Consider the following 17,389-nt stretch of genomic DNA (forward strand, 5'->3'; position numbering starts at 1 on the left):
GGGCAAAGGGCAACATGCCTGCATTTAAAGTGATGGGTGTTGACCACTATCTATGCGGTTAATTGCAACATCTGAAATACCTAATCCACTATCATGCAAGCAATTATGGTAAATGTATAAAGATGATAAGAAGGGTCGTTTAACACACACACACACACACATATCAAATAGGTCCACGAAAGCAAATCATCATGTGCATCAAGAAGTTATCAAGACACACACTGTGTGTAGTGCCTTAAACATATGGAAATCACTGGCTCCATGGAGCCCTGTGATTCCTGAGGAGAAATGACCCGTGCGACTCTCTGAAGTCCCACATGAACTTCCTCGACTGTTTTCTTTGTTTCACGCATCAATAATATATCTTCATGGATGCACTGGAGCACACTTTCCCTCATTTCCTTGCTTACCCAGACGTTAACCCGGCGGGTTTACCCAGCAGGATCTCTCCCTGTGATCATCTCTTCAACCAGAGGTAGATCATTACCCGTTCAAAATAGCTTTTACAAGGAGGTCCCCTATTTGACCACCAGATGTGACGTTGGTTAGCCAAGCCATTTGATACTGTACCCTCTAGTGACATCACACCTGGGAGTGTCCACCCAGATGTGATGGTTGATCAACCACCCAGTGGTAGGCTGATCTATCCGTCATGCATCTGGGTGAACACTCCCACATGGGATGTCACTCGATGGTAGACTGTGAAATGGCTTTTAAAAGCTAATCAACACAACATTGTACAGCCTGGTTATTATTCAAAATAGTTTCAATCAATGGACACCCCCCATACAACAAGAAACAATAGCTGTGACCGGATTTCATTAAAAAGCTCACAGGAGAAGAAATACACGCTTTTCTTGCTTTCTGTTTACATAGGCTAACCACACACGTGCCTTAGACAGCATGTGTAACTCAATACAATTTACTTATTTTTTTGACAGAAGCCATAGTCGTGCATTGCCAGTGCTTGGCAGCTATTCTATCCTCTATGAATCGTAAACCGTATGAATCCAATGTGTCAGTAGCGAGTTTTTGTTCAGGCTTCTGCACGGGCAACTCAACAGGATCCACTACGGTCCGCCTGCCTTGATTGAACTGCTCCTCGCTCTCCAGGGCAGTTTCAGCCACAGCCAGCGTATCCGAAGCTCCTGTTGTTCCCTCACTCTTCAATATAACAACCAGCAAACATGGTGAGTACAACATCTACCGATTACACCGGGCTGGCTTACAGGAGCCGCCTTACTGCCTCCACACACACAGACACACGCACGCAGACAGCCAGGTGCACACACCTGTTGAATAGTGTTTATTGTCATGTTGTCAAACAGGAGGGGTCATCACTAGATAATGTTTTATTGCAGACGGATAACCATCGCGGATAATGCAATGCAATCAATCAGGGTTAATGCAACCATTACATATTGCAATCACATAGCCTGTATATTAAAGTTGTAAAACTGATTTAGCATAACATCTAGTGTAACGTTAATGCACAAATACAATACAATACACTGTTCTATATAGTCGTAAACATCATGTTCTAATTAAATACAATAATTTTGATGCAGATCCGTTATTATGTTATTCTATGGAGTGGTCCGGTTTGTTCTATTTCTATTACACATATGTGGAGCCATAGTGTGCGAGGTTTAAAGAACGAGAGGTCAGAGCCAGCTCCCTATTGTCCGTCCACGCCACTGGCTAAATCTGTTAAGCTTGATAGATACTGCAGATTAGACGGTTGCTATGATACCTGTTGATGATGTCACCGCTCGCTATCAGGGCAGGGGGCCAGTCTTGGGTTGTGACATCTGCTTTGTGTCTCTGGTCTGTTTTGTAAAGTACACATTGTGTAATAATATGTGCAGATGAGCAGCTAGCGGGCTCTCCTGTCTGTTTAGAAATAGTTTGTACAGTTGGACTCACAGTAAGGCCCACAGCAACCACACAATAGGACGACATGAGGGTCAAATAAGCAGTCTTGAGTTTATAAAAATCATGTGCCATGCAAACCCAGGTCATGAGTTAGGATTAGGAATTTCTCTCTCTCTCTCTCTCTCACACACACACACACACACACACACACACACACACACACACACACACACACACACACACACACACACACACACACACACACACACACACACACACACACACACACACACTTCAAAGAATGCAGTTTGTTATTGTTTCCAGATGGGCTTCGCTGTAACCAATCACAGCCTGTATTCATGAAACGGCCCCCTTCTTTCCCAAACACCCGCCCTGTACTGCCGTGTGCTCCCAGGCGGGTAAGATCCAGACTCTGACGGAGGAGGAGAGGGCCCACCTCCTTCCGCTTCTCCGCAACGCACAGTGGGTGGAGGCCGGCGGGAGGGATGCCATCTACAAAGAGTTCATCTTTAAAGATTTCAATCAGGTTTGGGTGACTTTGTGCCCTTGGTTCAGCTTGTGTCTCCATTTTGTGATTTTTAATCCAGTATCCATTAAGACTATCCTGTCTTGACTTGTATGAGGAGACATTTTGTGATGGTAATCCTTTCTGGTGGGTGAATTGTTTTTCTCCCAGGCTTTTGGCTTCATGTCCAGAGTGGCGCTACAAGCTGAGAAGATGGACCACCATCCAGAGTGGTTCAACGTCTACAACAAGGTATGTTATTATGGTCACAGTGTGTATCAACGGGAGGGCTAGAGTTAGAGTGGTGGGATAACTAAAAAAAAAAAGGGGCTCGAGTTTTATATCCCCAATCACAGCCCACCTGAAGGTTGGCCATTCCTGAGCGAGATGGCTAACCTCTTCCTGCACTTTCGTAACATCTGAATTTACCGTTGCTTCGGATAAAAACGTAGTAATGGGTTGAATCAGCGCAGCGGACCCCACATGACCACAAAAGGCCTATGTTGAGTCGTATTACCTGTGGCGAGTATTCATTTCAGCACCATAACCAGTCTAACCGCTCTCTCAACAGGTTCAGATCACACTTAGCACACACGAGTGTGGTGGTCTGTCCCAGCGTGACATCACCCTGGCCACCTTCATCGACCAGGCGTCACTCATGTGAGCGACAGCTGAACCCCAGACTCCAGTTTCATGTCGTCATTCCAGTTCTGAAAAAAAACTAACCAAAAGCCACTAGTGACTGTAACAGTGTTGTTTACTGGTGAGGGTGTCTGAGTGTATATAAAGGATGTTGATGGATAGGAAGATTATGAGAGAATGAATAAAGGATTACATACAGGATTACTCACAGGATGTTACTTGTAATTACCTGAATGTCCCATCTGGGATCAATTAAGTACACCTTGTCTAAGCATTTCTTTGCAATTTTTTTTTTTTTGCGTTTTTATGTAAAACATGTGCCTTTCCATCTGTCTGTATTTGTTCAAATTTTTAAAATGCTGAAATAAAGGTTTTTTTTCCAAAAATAATTAAGTCATACATGTATCATAACCATTTAGTCATTACCGACTTCAGATATTGTTAACTACAGCAGAAATTAATAGCAAGTCTTCTAGCAACATGGTATTTATTAATTTAAATGGACAACATTCAAAAGGAGCATTGGGCCACACAAATGACAAAGCAAAATCCCTGAGTTTGCTTAACAACCATGTGATCCGTTAACATGATCTCTGGTCGGGCCATCGAGGAGCCATGCTCTATTATTGCTATGGGGTGCTTTTAAATAACAGCCGACAACATAAACCTAAACAAATATACATTTTGGATGACAAACAGACACATTCATGAACATTAAACCTGTATGAGACGGTGACATAGTACGAAAAGAATGAAATTAGAAATATCTCCGTAATTAAACTTTCATATTTTTGCTAACCCCCTCCATCTTACACAACATGGATGCGTTTGATCCCTTGATTGCATCTTAAAATCCATAATTCAGTTTACTGGGCACCAACAGCAATGCAGAAACATAGCCAACATGGTGGACAAGAGACCGGCCAGTAGGAAACACTGGAATAGCTTTTGAAGTCTTTCTGAATGCAACATATTTCTTATACATTCACAACTCAATATAAAAAAAATTAAAAAGGTTGTACAATCCTAAAAGAATAGGACTGGCCAGGATTATAGATAATCAATGAAACACAAATTACACAGTGGTCTAATACACAAAAACACACACAGCAAAATGACACAAGCGAGTTAGAGAACCGTTGTTTGGTGAAAGACATGCCTGCTTTCTAAAACTATGTAATATGTGCTGTTGTTGTCACTCCTGGAACAAGGTTATGTTTTGGGTGAACATTGAAATATTGTAATGGATATAGGCAAACAATCAATAGGAGTAAACACGTGCGTATCTCAAAAACAAAACAAAATAGGTCCAAGGTCATTAGATTATGGATTGTTCCCCTTTTCACATGGGACTGAAAAAGGTGAACTTTTGAGCAGTCTGACAAAAACACAGTATAAAGAGGCTATGCCTACATAGTTTAAACCCATGTCAGACTCTTGAAATCTACCGACTGTTGACATAACCACATTAGTTGACATAACCTGCGTGAGAGGTTCTATTACGTAACCAGAAGAAAAGAAGAGAGACGTGATCATAATTGGTGGAGACTGAGGTAGATTCAGAGAATTGAATTACAAGGAAGGAAAATATTCAGGTTATCTGTCCACCACATATAAATATATAATGACAATCATATTACTCCACAGGATGAATTAACAGACATATTTTTGTTTTTTAAATTTTGAAAAAGGATTTTAAAGGGGAAGTGAGTTGAAACATTCAATGTCAGCCCTTATTAAAACCAATTCTTATCTTTAACGTTAGTGACATTGAATTCTCTCTGAAACCTTCTTCCACAGTCAATGTATCATAGCAAAAATATGAATTACATTTGTATTAAGTGCTAGGAAAGATATTTCAAAGAAATTATTATAGCTACTGAAAATGTAATAATTGTCTTTATATCATCAATGTAGTTTTCAGGTATTAAAAGCAGCAACGTTTAAAGTTAAAACACAAATTAAAATGGAAAAACTGCATGTAGGGCAACCAGGTTACTGCAGTACATGCAGTTGTACACTAGAGAGCAGAAGAGCAGCGTGTCACGCTTTCAGTGGTTTGTGTTTCTAGGCGTCACATATTAAGTGAAGATCGCATTTTGAAATGTTCTTGCTTGATTGTTACAAGTATAAGAAAAACAAAAAATACTTCAATGTATTCACTTTTGAACCGAATATATGAAAAACTAAAATTTATTTGATGATTGAAATTCAGATCCAAGACATAATTAAGCACAGATAAAAATCAATCTGAAAAACAAACTGCAAAAGGAAACTATAACAAAAATCAAATACATTTCAGATACTCGTTAGAATAAAGGATGAGTCATAATTTCTCTATGGTTTCTAGGCACAGTAAATGTGTGGTTTCCCTCTCGTGTGTTAAAACACGATGGCTTGTGCATCCCAAGTCGTTTGTCAGTGCAAACAGTAGGGTTAGCCGAGGCAAGATAAGGCAACCGTTGGACTTTAGGTTTTTTACTGAGTGGACAGGCTAAAGGACGGGAGGGGTGCGGGCGGAGAGAGAGAGAGCGACAGAGAGAGAGGGGCTGGTAGTCCTCCTACAGGTGTGGAGGTGGAGCGGGGTGTAGGCTGGGCGTGGCCAGAGGTGTTGGCCGGGGCCCTGCTGGTGCTCAGTGGGCTTTACCGTTTCCGTTCATGTGAACTGCTGGTGCTGTGGGCTTGTGCAACTCAGTGCTGTAGAGGCAGTCCAGGAATCCACAGGAGATTTCCGTCACCATGGACCTGTCTGGGATGGACTGCGCCATGCCGTAGATAGCTCCCTGTGGGAGAGGGGGGGTGTTCAGGGAGGAAACATCAGTAAACAACCACTCAAAAGGCTTTCATAGTCTCATCTGAGACGATGGTGGTTTGAAACTGTCTCCTGAATATTAAAGGAAAGTGATAGAACTGGGTGACCTCAGGTAAAAACAAGCTCAAACAAATGTATTTGCATCTCCAGTTGCTATGCAAACGCAATTCTTTTTCACACAGGTCACACAGGTTTGTAGTTGTGTGTTAATGTGGACTTGTAGCCTATGGGCGAGCCGTATGTTAGCTAGCCGTGGCCTAGCTTACCATGCCAGTGGTCTTCTCCTTGGGGTTCTTCATGATGATGGCCACCTGCTCTCTGACGTCACTTATAAACTTTTCAGCCACGCCCTTCTTGGTGTGCAGGACCGTGCAACAGATGTGGATACTGTAGATACAAAAAATACACATTTAAAATATATCGCACGGTCCGTAACAAACTCTCATACAGTGTCATACATGAATCCCAAGTCTCCCTGGTGAATATGGATCAGTCCGTTTTCCGGCAGGACCCCCGTGGCCCCCTGTTGCCCCCTGGTTACCTGGACGGGTACTGCAGTGTGTTCAGGTTCCAGCCTTTGGTCGTCAGCGCGTTGGAGAGGCGGAAGATATCAAAGTCATCGGAGCCCATGGCCACCACGGACACCTCGGGCTTGCCGAACACAAACAATCCCTCTATCTTACGGACCCTACAAGACAGAGGAGGGGAGGAACACGGACACTGAGGAAGAGTTTACAGGGCTGACAATAACAAAAACCTTCTGAGAAACTCATCCACCGGCAGCTGAGAAATACTCAACTGATCCCTTGGATCATTCATCCACTCTGGCAGTTGAGGGAACATGATGTTAAATGGTAAATGGACTGCATTTATATAGCGCTTTTATCCAAAGCGCTTTACAATATTGCCTGACATTCACCGACTCATTCATGCACACATTCACACACCGACGGCGGAGTCAACCACAATGACAGCCAGCTCTTCGGGAGCAGTTAGGGTTAGGTGCCTCACTCAGGGACACCTCGACACTCCCTAGGAGGAGCCGGGGATCGAACTAGCAACCTTGCGGTTACCAGCCAAGCCGCTCTGCCTCCTGAGCTACTGCCGACCTGACCTGGGTGGTGATCCAACCACCACACAGAAGTGCGCTGTTGTGTTGTCTTACTCGGTTTCAATTGTGCGCGCCGTGCTGATGATCTTCCGCGTGGCGTCCACGTAGCCATCCTCCCCCATGTGCATCATGGTGGCCCAGCAGGCAGCGATGATGCCCCCCGGCCTGGAGCCCGCTATGGAGGGAGAGGCGTAGATACCGCCCTGCCAGTTTGGCGCCACAAAGTACTGGAAATGACGGTACTTCTTCTCGCTGTACAGGATGACGGATGAGCCTTTGGGGGCGTAGCCATACTGCACAGACAGACAGACAGAGTCACATGGGGAAATGGAACCAAGTTTAAAAATGTAAACAGTACATGCATGCAGAAATTAATAAATCAGTTTCATGTCCATTTTATGCTCCGCCAATGGGCCTCATAAAAACCACAGAATGGCAGGCTGTCTGATCAAGAACGATTTCCTAATCCACTTTTCCGGTCTGCGAAATATGCAGCCCATGTGTTTATGTTCTGTTCCTCCCTCTGAATTTCCCCTTTTAAATCCACTTACAAAATCAACGACCCGTGCCACCCAAGTAGATGTTGGCCCCCTCCCTGCCTACTCCAGTTCCACAGGACAACACAGAGTGGGGATCCATTTTCTGGAGACCCAGCAGGAGAGGCTGCTGCTCACCTTGTGCGTGTCTGCAGACATACTGGTGACCCCCTTGATCCTGAAGTCAAACGGGGCCAGGGGGTAGCCGGCCTTGGCCATGAAGCCGATAAGGAACCCTCCCAGGCACGCGTCCACGTGCAGCGGCAGCTTGTAGCGCAGGGCCAGCTGGGGAGAGAACCGGGGGGAAAGGTTGTGTATGAGCCGTGGCAGAACAGCACAGGTGTGGTCATTTCCCTGACTGTCTGTCTTGCATCCGCAGTCTTCCCTCACCTTGGCTACTTCTTCCACAGGGTCAATGATGCCATGAGGGAACTGGGGGGCGGAGCAAACCAGCATGGCCGTGTTCCCGTTGATGGCCCTCTTCATGGCCTGGAGAAGGACAACACAACATCAGCACGATTGGTAGCTTTTTTAAACGCATTGGGTTGTTGTTGTTGTTCTGTCAGACCCTGGTCGTGTCCTCACCTTCATGTCCACTTTCATGGTGTCCGGGTCCAGGGGAACGTGGACAAGCTTCATACCGAAGTAGTGCGCCGCTTTGTCGAAGGCAGCGTGGACACTCTTTGGTGCAACGCTACACAGAGTGTGCAAACCACCAGGGAGAAAAGCAGCAAAACATTAGATTCCATCGACCTCCCACACAGTCAGTCCCACACAGTTAGAAACCCATGGCAACAAACAATCACATTCCGACACGCATTCCGACGGGGTCGTGCATTCAGAGCGGACCCTCAGACGTGACCCTTGTGACCCTCCGACGTACATTTCAGGGTGCTTGACTCCGCGTTCGTACGCCATGTCTCTGTAGGCCTTGCACGCCATCAGTATGCTCTCTGTGCCGCCGGAGGTGACCTAGGCAACAGGTGAAAGCAGTCGGATGACGATAACCTGATGACTGGGATTAATCAGACGGTGTTAAAAAGAGGGGATCGACGAAACGCTGACTCACTGTGCCGCAGGACTCCGGACCTCCGTGGAACAACGAGCAGGTCATCCTCACCACCTCGGCCTCCATCTTCCGCACCCCGGGGAAGATGTCAGGGTGGAGCGGGTTGCTCCATGCAAAGTCGCCGTATACCTTAGGGACCGAGGAAATAAGGTGCTTTTTGAAATTTGACATTCAGACTGGAACGCCAATCTTATGCAGGAGGGGGAGGGGATGAAGAGGCATACCTTAACCAAGAGTTGGGTCAGCGTCTCATCTCCCCAGTAAACAGCCCCCGACACCCAGCCCTTCTCCCATTGGACCTCGTCTGCAGCGGGGAGATGAAAAATAATTCCTCCAGAACATGAAATTATAACATTTTCATCATCCCTTACAAAACACGAAGGCCGGTTCTTAAGACCTCCGATGCTATCAGCTCTTAATAAAGAGAGGGGCTTTTGTGTATATCTTTTTTCCTCAAGCGTCGCCAAAGCTGGCAGGTCCTGAACAACGAGCACTCACTGAGCGTCTGGTATTCCTTGATCATGTCGAGCACTTGGACCTGGGAGAGGCCGCTGGCAGGGAGCTGCTTTGTGTAGCTCATGCCTTCCTTCAGAGTGCAGAGACTGACCGACATGTCGTCCAGGGCCTTGTTCAGCTGGCTCTGGATCTGTCGGGGGGGAAAACACAAGACAATGAAGTCGCTTTTGGAAAACAGCTGTGTTTACCGCAACTCAATTCCAATGGGGTCTCCGTCCGTAAGATGCAGGGGGAAATTAGTCTGTTTTGCAAAAACATGAATGCTGCAATACAATTGATTGAGGACGTGTTGCCTCGATGACATAAGCTGACCCCGAGTAACACAATTATTTTTTGTTATCACGGGAGTCTGATGTTAAGTGGGCCAAAGGTCTGTGTCGCCCCTCCCCTCTGTTGTGTGCAGGCTCTAGCCAGACACGGAGTGTGACTCATAAACTTATAAAGACACGGGTGCCATCCGTAGAGTCTGTCTGATGACACTCGGAAGACATCCCCAGGCCATCTGTTCCCGGGGTACTCACTGCCAGGCCGACGTAGGGTATTTTTCTGATGAGTCGAAAGCATCGCTTCTTCATTCGTGACGTGAGACCTATTGGTGAAATACCACAAAAGGGTTTTGGGTTAAACTGCTGGTAGACGGAGACGACCGCAAATATCGAAATCACTGACTAAGAGAGCAGATGCATCAGCAGCATGCCAAGACATGTGGTGGTAAAAACAGCTGTGCTTCACAACACATGCCTGTCTCACAGAAGTTCAGGTCTGACACCATGCAGCTCAAAGAGGAGCTGATCTGACTGGACATCAATGTAACTGCTATGATGGTAGTTTCAACTCATCAAGGGTTTAATCTGGTGTTTCAATCCTGAAAGTAATTATAATACAAAATCTCAATGTTTTGATTGTGCAATTGCCTTCGCTGACCGATGACTCCCTGCACCATATGATTCATTCCACGTGTGGCATTATAAAGCAGAAGCAAAACTAAATCCTTTTGACACAGTCTGCCTGCAAAATATAGCCTCATAACAGCCTTGCCTCATAGTGGCCTTGAGCACACGGCCTTGGGAACGTCAAAACACTGCTCACATTGTTAATTTCTAAGTTTTGCCCTGTTTCAACTCTATACTGTATCTCTATTCATTATTTGGTGGAAGCTTCTTTACTTTCTTGCTGGAACAGAAAGCCCTTGGCCCAGACTCCGCCCAGCGTGGTGAGGACGGTGACCCCGATGATCTGCCAGGGCTCCAGGTCCGCACACAGGCTGTTGACCTGCGTCCTGCCCTGCTCCACATATAGCAGCAGCATCTCCTGGTACACGTCCAAGGCACTCTGGAGACACAGGGACAAGCGGGGGGGGGGGGGGGGAATCATTCTAGGGATTCTAGGGATCAGTCTAGGCTGGAACTGTGCAATGCATCACAGGGTTGTTTGTGGCGGGAGTTACGATTCCACCCATCAAAAGATTCATGTTGGGGCTTCAAACAGACAAGGACACAGACAGAGACATAGAACAATATTACCGTGGAAACATATAACCATAAAGTTCACACACCTCTCTTTACTTCTAGAAAGTTCCACATTTGGGTAGCATAAATTATAACTTTAATATATAATCCATCCTCATCATCCAAAGTAATGCAGTTGAATTGAACAGAATAAAATAAAATAGATACATTAAAATGTATTCACTATTTTTTAGTTGGTATTCACAATTGGTGAGAGCCTACAAGAGTATGATACAACAAAAATTGCCTACGTCAATGACAACTTTATGACATGTAGGATGGAAGATTACAGATAAAAGACAAAGAATGTCAGGCATCCCTCATGCCTCATGTAACTCATCAAAAGCCACACATACGAGCAACATATTTTCACATAGATGTGGAGTAATGCTGAAATGTTGCAAACACCACCTCGGAAACTAACATTAGGGATGAGGACACCATTTTGCTGTTTATAGACTTCAATCTAATTCTTTCAATTCTAATTCTTTAATCTTAAATCTAATGCAGTCCAACACTAGCAACCAGTTTACCTTGATGTTTTTTTTTAAGATAGTACTTACATCAGAAGACGTTGCCATGCCTCTAGAGTTCAGTTTATCTCACTTTGCAGTCAGTGATCCCTATCAATGGTCTTGGCAGGTGGCCCTACCCCAACTAGTGGAGTGAAGCATAGCACGTCGACTCCTCCCACCACAGCACGTCAAGAAGCAATCTGACCTTGTGAAGCCAATAGGACATACACAATGCATTTCAAGGGCCCGTCGTGATCCATTGAGATAGTAACTAGGTTTCAGTGTTGGTACAAACTACATTCAAATTGTTAGGCCTTGCTCATACCTTAACATCCTCTGATATCAGCAGTTTTTGTTTTGTTATTTTTTAAATTGTTTTATTGTATCGATAAGAGTTTACCCAAATATAAAAATAAGAAAGTATCATTATGTAGCCGATTTGATCATCAAAAGTAAATGATTCACTGCTGTCGTTTCATGAGTGCTGTAAAGGTGAACATATCTACACGTTTCCCCTTTATCTTCCCACATACTGCCCTTTTACAGCACCGTGACATGCCATCGATAAGAAACAATACGTCTACCATAACTCAGGACCACAATCTGATGGAGAAGAGTTAAAGGTCCAAGTAAGGAAAACACCTTGGATTACAAAACATCAGACCGCAAGCCTGCCTTACACAACTACATCTAAACCCCCATTTCTATAAGACCTATGTGGCTGCCATGTAGTCTTTTCAACAAGAACAGTAGTTTCTCCAGCAAGAAAATCTATGGAAATTGGTAATCGAAATGTATACAGGTAAGAAGTTAACGGTCCCGTTGACACCTTGACCGACCAAATTGTTTTTTGGTGGTAAGCTTCAGCTTAAAAGCATTGATGAATGAAACACGATGGGAGGGCCACCATGGAAACACAAAAGCCTCCTTCTTCCCCCCAACTACACCTGTCACACATGGGTTTGAAAAGCACGCTCACATACAGGTTTGGCCAGGTTAGCTAGGTAAGAAAACAGCAGAAGGAGACAATCGCTCGTGTCTTGAGATAGACACTGCAGCAGCCACTATCTGATAATCGTAATGATAAGTATCATTACGAAACACAATGGATTTCACCTTTTCCCTTTCTTGATAACTTTCATTGGCTTAACCTATACACCAGAAAGTAATCAAGGGATCAAAAAAGGGCAGCTCATCTAGATAGACGGCAAATTTGGTCATCTGCTGCCAAGACTACAAGCCTAGACTCCCATTGTCATTAAAAGACAGAACTATTGATGTTATATGTAAAGTTAATCCAAACACAACCCAGCTCTCCCCAAGGGCTTGGCTCCAGTTAATAAACTGTTCTCTGCAATGTTCTATGTTTGAATATGTTAGTTAACGCACTGCAAAAGCTGACAAAAGCTCCAGTTCCCATTTTGTTCTAGCCATTGTATTGCAGTGCGACGCCCATTCCTCTGCTTTCCTCCCATAGGAGCAGCTGGGGATTCTGTAAAGACACTATTGTTTTCTCAAGGGGGAAGTCATGTTCTCATGGAAATGTACTGGGTGTACTGGGAAGAGGAGGAGGAGGAGGAGGAGGAGAAGAAGGCTGCTGCTGCTACTACTAGGTACCTCAAGGGGTTAACAGAACACACCACAACATCATCTTTATCATTCTGCTGAGTCAGTAATCAATGAGTTTGGAAAAACAGGCTTCATCTTCAGGCAATCTCTGACTTGCTTTGCTCTGTCTGCCAAAGCACACTGCTGTTTCATATCGTTGTTTTGCATGAGTCATGAGATTAGGATGAAACAGAGTGGGAACATGTAGCCAGCAGTTTTTAAGACTTAGGTATTGGTGTGAATGGACACAGTGTTCTGTAAGCACATCTCATCTGATAAAATGGGATCAGGTTGTTTTTTCAGTTTACCAAGTTACCAATGGTAAAATTTGATTTGATAGGACAATCCCAAAAACACATCCCTACACTGGGTGAAGAACAGGATGGAACAGCTGTTTCAACTTTAATAAAATAAAGTGGCTTCCATCCAAGTTAGTTTGATGTGCAGTTTTTTGTAGCTTTTCCTTTAATTGTTCAGATGACGGAGAGAGACCGGGTATTACAAGGTCAACTGATTCAGAGCAGCTTTAAGCTTAGTTCATGTCTGGTCCTCATAACATTTTGCCATGATTCTTCTCTTCCACAAAGTGTGATCTCGGTGTATAATATAAAATAAATAATATATATAATATTTAAATAAAAGATTACTAGCTACCAAACAATCTTTAATACAATGCTCTTTATGTGTGCTTCCTGTAGACAAAAGTTAGTTTACAACGAACAGTCCACTAGAATAAACCACCTTCAACACCATGAACAGTTATCTAAAACTCCTCTTTGAGAGGAATACTAAATAATTTCTAATAGGTCAAACGAACACGAACTCGCAGAAATATCCACGACAATAGGCATTCATGTACTCCTGTACTCCTCAAGTCCCACTATGAATTTCAGCCAGTCGAGGCAAAGTGAGAAGAGAAAACAGACCCTTTGACGCAGGGAGACACAATCAAGACACTTGCTGGAGCAACGTTGTGCTAACAATAAAGATACATGATATCACATGGTCAACCCCACACCTTGACTCCATCATCAAACACCTCCAAGGCATGCTACACCAACAAGCTAAATGATCCATATTTTATGTCAATAAGAGTCTTAGCGTACCTTGTAATCCATTTCGTCGAGGGAGATCCTCGCTGAAACAGTCCTGTTAGTCGAGTTACGAGAGTCACTTGCACAAGACGAGCCAGATCAACAACATCAATATTAAAAGGCTGCTATGCTAACCCCACTTTCAGGAAGTAGCCAGCATCTGCTAATGCACAGTATATGTACATGCAGATCTTACAACTTGCGAGCGGTTCCGTGGTCATGAATCCCCACTTGAATGGCGTTTGCATGCTATATAGATCTTACATAAAAGCAGGTCATTTGAAAAGTTACAGCTTATGACACCACCCAGGGGTGTTTACCAAATGAGTTTCGCTGTCGCGTTTGCATTGACGTCAAATGTGTTTTTTCTAGTGTCAACAATGCCCCCAAGTGGCCGAATGCTGCTCCTACACAATGATCAATGGGCTATTATGGGAAAATACAGTAGGGCTACTGTGGCTATTGATGATTATTGAATTGTTTTCATGTCATACTACGTTCATTTTTAAAAAGAATTCGAATTTTATTGATGTTTAATAATGGTTATAACCAAAATGGTTGACATCTTCCTAAACTCATGTCTCGTTGCACAATGGAGATTGTAATTTAAGTCAATTAACTGTGTCAGAGACGCTGAAATTACCACCAATTTTTTGTTTATGTTTTTTAGCTCGGTCTTTTTTACTACTATGTGAGTTTTGGACGTGGACTGACTATTCTTATATAATCAAATTAATCATGATTTTAAAAATTGTTGAGTCACCACCGAGAGAGTTTGCGACTTACCAGGAATCGCATGCATGAACAATTTAAAAGTCGTAATGACTTCAATAAAAAAATAACATCTCTTAGATCCCTTTTCTCTCAAAAAATAAAAAAGAATAATAAAGCATGTGTTTTTGATTGGTAATGGCAAAACGTTTTTGTAACTAATCGAGATATAAGGCCTTATTTATGTTAGAACAATGAAAAAAAAAAAAAAAAAAAGTAAAGCCAACGATTTACCTTAGTCATTATGAGTAGAAATGGGACACTTACCCATAATGAAGAGATGATGAAAATCCCATGGGACTTAAATTAGTCGAGCTTCCTAGAAATGTAATGACAAATATGTTAATATATTTGATCAAATACTGATATTAAAACATGCATACGTCGTGTTATGTTACAATATGTAAATATATATGAATAAGAATATCAAAACCGGAAAGTACATTTCTCAAATATTGATCTGTCAGTCATTTCCAATTTAGGTCCCAAAATTACTAACATAAAAAAGAAAAACAAAATAATTGTAATTGTTGGAAGGTAGCGACCTGCCATCATAACTGCATTCTAAAGGATTCAAAGCAGTGCGCCTTTAAGTCTTCGCCTTGGGCCAAACGGGCTACTATCCGCCGTAATTGGTGATCATGGCCTTCAAAAGCTTAGGTTAGAGCTACAATACTAGGCCAGTGAAAAGAAACTCAAAAGCACATTAAAACCGAATTACTTCTTGTGCAAAGTGTGCTCAGGGTCATTCTGGTCACGATGCGCACACCTCTCCAAAAAGCGCACGCGTCTCCAAAGGCGCACTCTCCACTTTCTAAAGGCAGCCGTATTGTTAGGGTTTTCACAAGAGGTGTACATATGGCATCCGGGTTGCAATTAAATGTTTTAAGATGTTTTTTCTCTCTTTAAGAAGTTTCTCATTTTCTTTCTTCCCATGGCCATTTACTACACTGAATGAGAGGGCCCACATTCAATGGTTCGCTGCTAGTTTGGGATGACAACAATCTGGTCAGCGAGTTGTTGGACTTTGATTGCCCCTTCAAAACGTCCTCCAAACAAAAGCTCAAGACGAAAATAAAGCCCCACCTGGTACCTCTGTTTGCTAAAATAATAATAAATAGATTTCGTTTATTAAATAAGCACAAGAGACTGTAAAGTGGAGTAGTAATCAGGAGCCTCGGGCAGGTATCACCTGCTCTCGCACTTGCTCAGTTTATTGTTAAATATTGTTAAATCACTTTGGGACGAAGTCTGCCTCGATATCTGCTATTTCCTTGGCGACTCGGAGCGTGTGTTTGCCTACACTTTGCATAACAAGCGGAAAAGCAGAGTATGCTGATAAAAAAAATCTAGTCGAGGCTGTCACCCTCGAACACACACCTGTCCACGGTTTTCCAACATAGATTTGGCATCAGTGAATATTTGTAAAGTGGTAATATTCAGTTTACATTAGACTTTTCCTCCTGGCTTTTATAACAGCAAAGCACCATCTCCTATCTCACCAGCGTATTTGTCAATTTTATTGAAAGCATATGGTTATCAGAGAGCTCCCAAAATACATATTTAGACAGAAAGTTAACGAGTGTAACAAGCGTTTTTGGGGTCCTTTGTAAAATAGGCTTCTGTTGGGCCGAGGCACATTTCGTCGATTGTCTAATGTTTCATTTGTTTTCAACGCTTATACATATTATTTATTAAAAAATAAGTCAAAAATACTAAATACACCCATGCGCTACCCGCCAGCATCAGTTCATTTGGATTTTGGAGATGTCATAGCGCACAGTGTTATGGTAAATGTGCTGTTCTGAAAACATATTTATTGATTTGACAAAGAAGAAAACCCTTTGTTCTTCAATTTCAAATAAAAAGTTTTTCATTTTCGACAGCTGTGAAGAGGCTGTTCCCATGCGTAATTGTGATTATCGACCCACCAGAATGTTGCGCCTCCGATGAGTCAATGAGATTTTTGTTTTTATAACCTTATAACCTTTTGTAACCATTTCAATGGTTATGCTACGTGATACAGCAAGCTATTTCAAGGCGGAAATCTTACTTTACGACATTAAGTAAACGCCATTTTTATTAGTCAAAATGAAATGGTTTCCCATAATCGAGTAAGTACTGCGCCAAGCTCGAATCGAGTTGGATGTGTCAATACACGGTTTGATATGTACACTACTTATAAAACCAACAAGCGTGCCATACGGGCTTCTGGATCAATATTTATCATTCACTTCTTCTTTCATCGTTTGAAGTTGTATTTAGTAAGCCTTCCTAATATGAGCCTATATAAAATAACTTTTAAAATGCCATTGAATAAGAGACGATTGAACACTTTACGTGTGCGTAATAAAAATGTAGTGGCCTGAATGTGAAAAAAATGAACAAAAAATATTTTATTTAGCAGAATGAAAACATTAGCAAATATAATTTGCGTTTTATCAACTCCAACTGATTTGAGTGACTTTCTTCACTTTAGGCTTAAATAGCCCTAGTCTGCAATCAACATTTGAGTTATAAAGAAATAATATATGTAATGTAAATCAGACAGATTTTACTTCTTAAAATGCATACAAACATAAGTGGCCTGGTGCATCTTTGAATAAAGAGTCCGGCACTGGACTAATCCAATAGTGGGCCTACAATCACCGCAAAGCAGGGACAAGGGCGCGCAAGACGTGCTGCTGCCTGCAAGCTGATTGGCTAGCTGACAGGCGCTGTTGATTCAGGCACCATTGAAACAGATAAGATAAAGGCCACATAAAATGACAGATGATGCACATCCATCTCTCATTGTCAGCTGCGC

At 42.9% G+C, this 17,389-nt stretch overlaps 2 protein-coding genes across 2 annotated transcripts; one reads left to right on the top strand and one right to left on the bottom strand.

Annotated features, from left to right (window-relative positions):
- Window positions 1-837: 837 nt before the first annotated feature.
- Window positions 838-3,432, top strand: pcbd1 (pterin-4 alpha-carbinolamine dehydratase/dimerization cofactor of hepatocyte nuclear factor 1 alpha). The gene is made up of 4 exons (XM_084470438.1): window positions 838-1,190; window positions 2,291-2,422; window positions 2,573-2,653; window positions 2,973-3,432. Exons 1-4 carry the CDS (start codon window positions 1,188-1,190, stop codon window positions 3,063-3,065), a joined length of 309 nt encoding a protein of 102 aa, XP_084326564.1. The 5' UTR covers window positions 838-1,187; the 3' UTR covers window positions 3,066-3,432.
- Window positions 3,433-3,521: 89 nt separating this feature from the next.
- On the bottom strand, window positions 3,522-14,121 carry sgpl1 (sphingosine-1-phosphate lyase 1). The gene is made up of 14 exons (XM_084471032.1): window positions 13,825-14,121; window positions 10,254-10,419; window positions 9,609-9,676; window positions 9,070-9,217; window positions 8,796-8,875; window positions 8,572-8,700; window positions 8,386-8,474; window positions 8,088-8,196; window positions 7,893-7,991; window positions 7,641-7,787; window positions 7,021-7,259; window positions 6,397-6,543; window positions 6,122-6,242; window positions 3,522-5,826 (listed from the first exon to the last, which is right to left on the bottom strand). The coding sequence occupies exons 1-14, from the start codon at window positions 13,834-13,836 to the stop codon at window positions 5,677-5,679; spliced, it is 1,704 nt and encodes a 567-aa protein (XP_084327158.1). The 5' UTR covers window positions 13,837-14,121; the 3' UTR covers window positions 3,522-5,676.
- Window positions 14,122-17,389: the final 3,268 nt, after the last annotated feature.

Source organism: Micromesistius poutassou (assembly GCF_964030765.1).
Source record: "Micromesistius poutassou genome assembly, chromosome: 7".
Taxonomy (NCBI): domain Eukaryota; kingdom Metazoa; phylum Chordata; class Actinopteri; order Gadiformes; family Gadidae; genus Micromesistius; species Micromesistius poutassou.

Excerpts from the sequence above, each read along its gene's own strand:
- pcbd1 (XM_084470438.1), top strand. Across the intron at positions 2,423-2,572 it reads TCTTTAAAGATTTCAATCAG|GCTTTTGGCTTCATGTCCAG; the intron begins GTTTGGGTGACT and ends TTTTTCTCCCAG. Across the intron at positions 2,654-2,972 it reads GGTTCAACGTCTACAACAAG|GTTCAGATCACACTTAGCAC; the intron begins GTATGTTATTAT and ends CTCTCTCAACAG.
- sgpl1 (XM_084471032.1), bottom strand. Across the intron at positions 8,475-8,571 it reads GTCCGGAGTCCTGCGGCACA|GTCACCTCCGGCGGCACAGA; the intron begins GTGAGTCAGCGT and ends CCTGTTGCCTAG. Across the intron at positions 7,260-7,640 it reads TGTCTGCAGACACGCACAAG|TATGGCTACGCCCCCAAAGG; the intron begins GTGAGCAGCAGC and ends CTGTCTGTGCAG.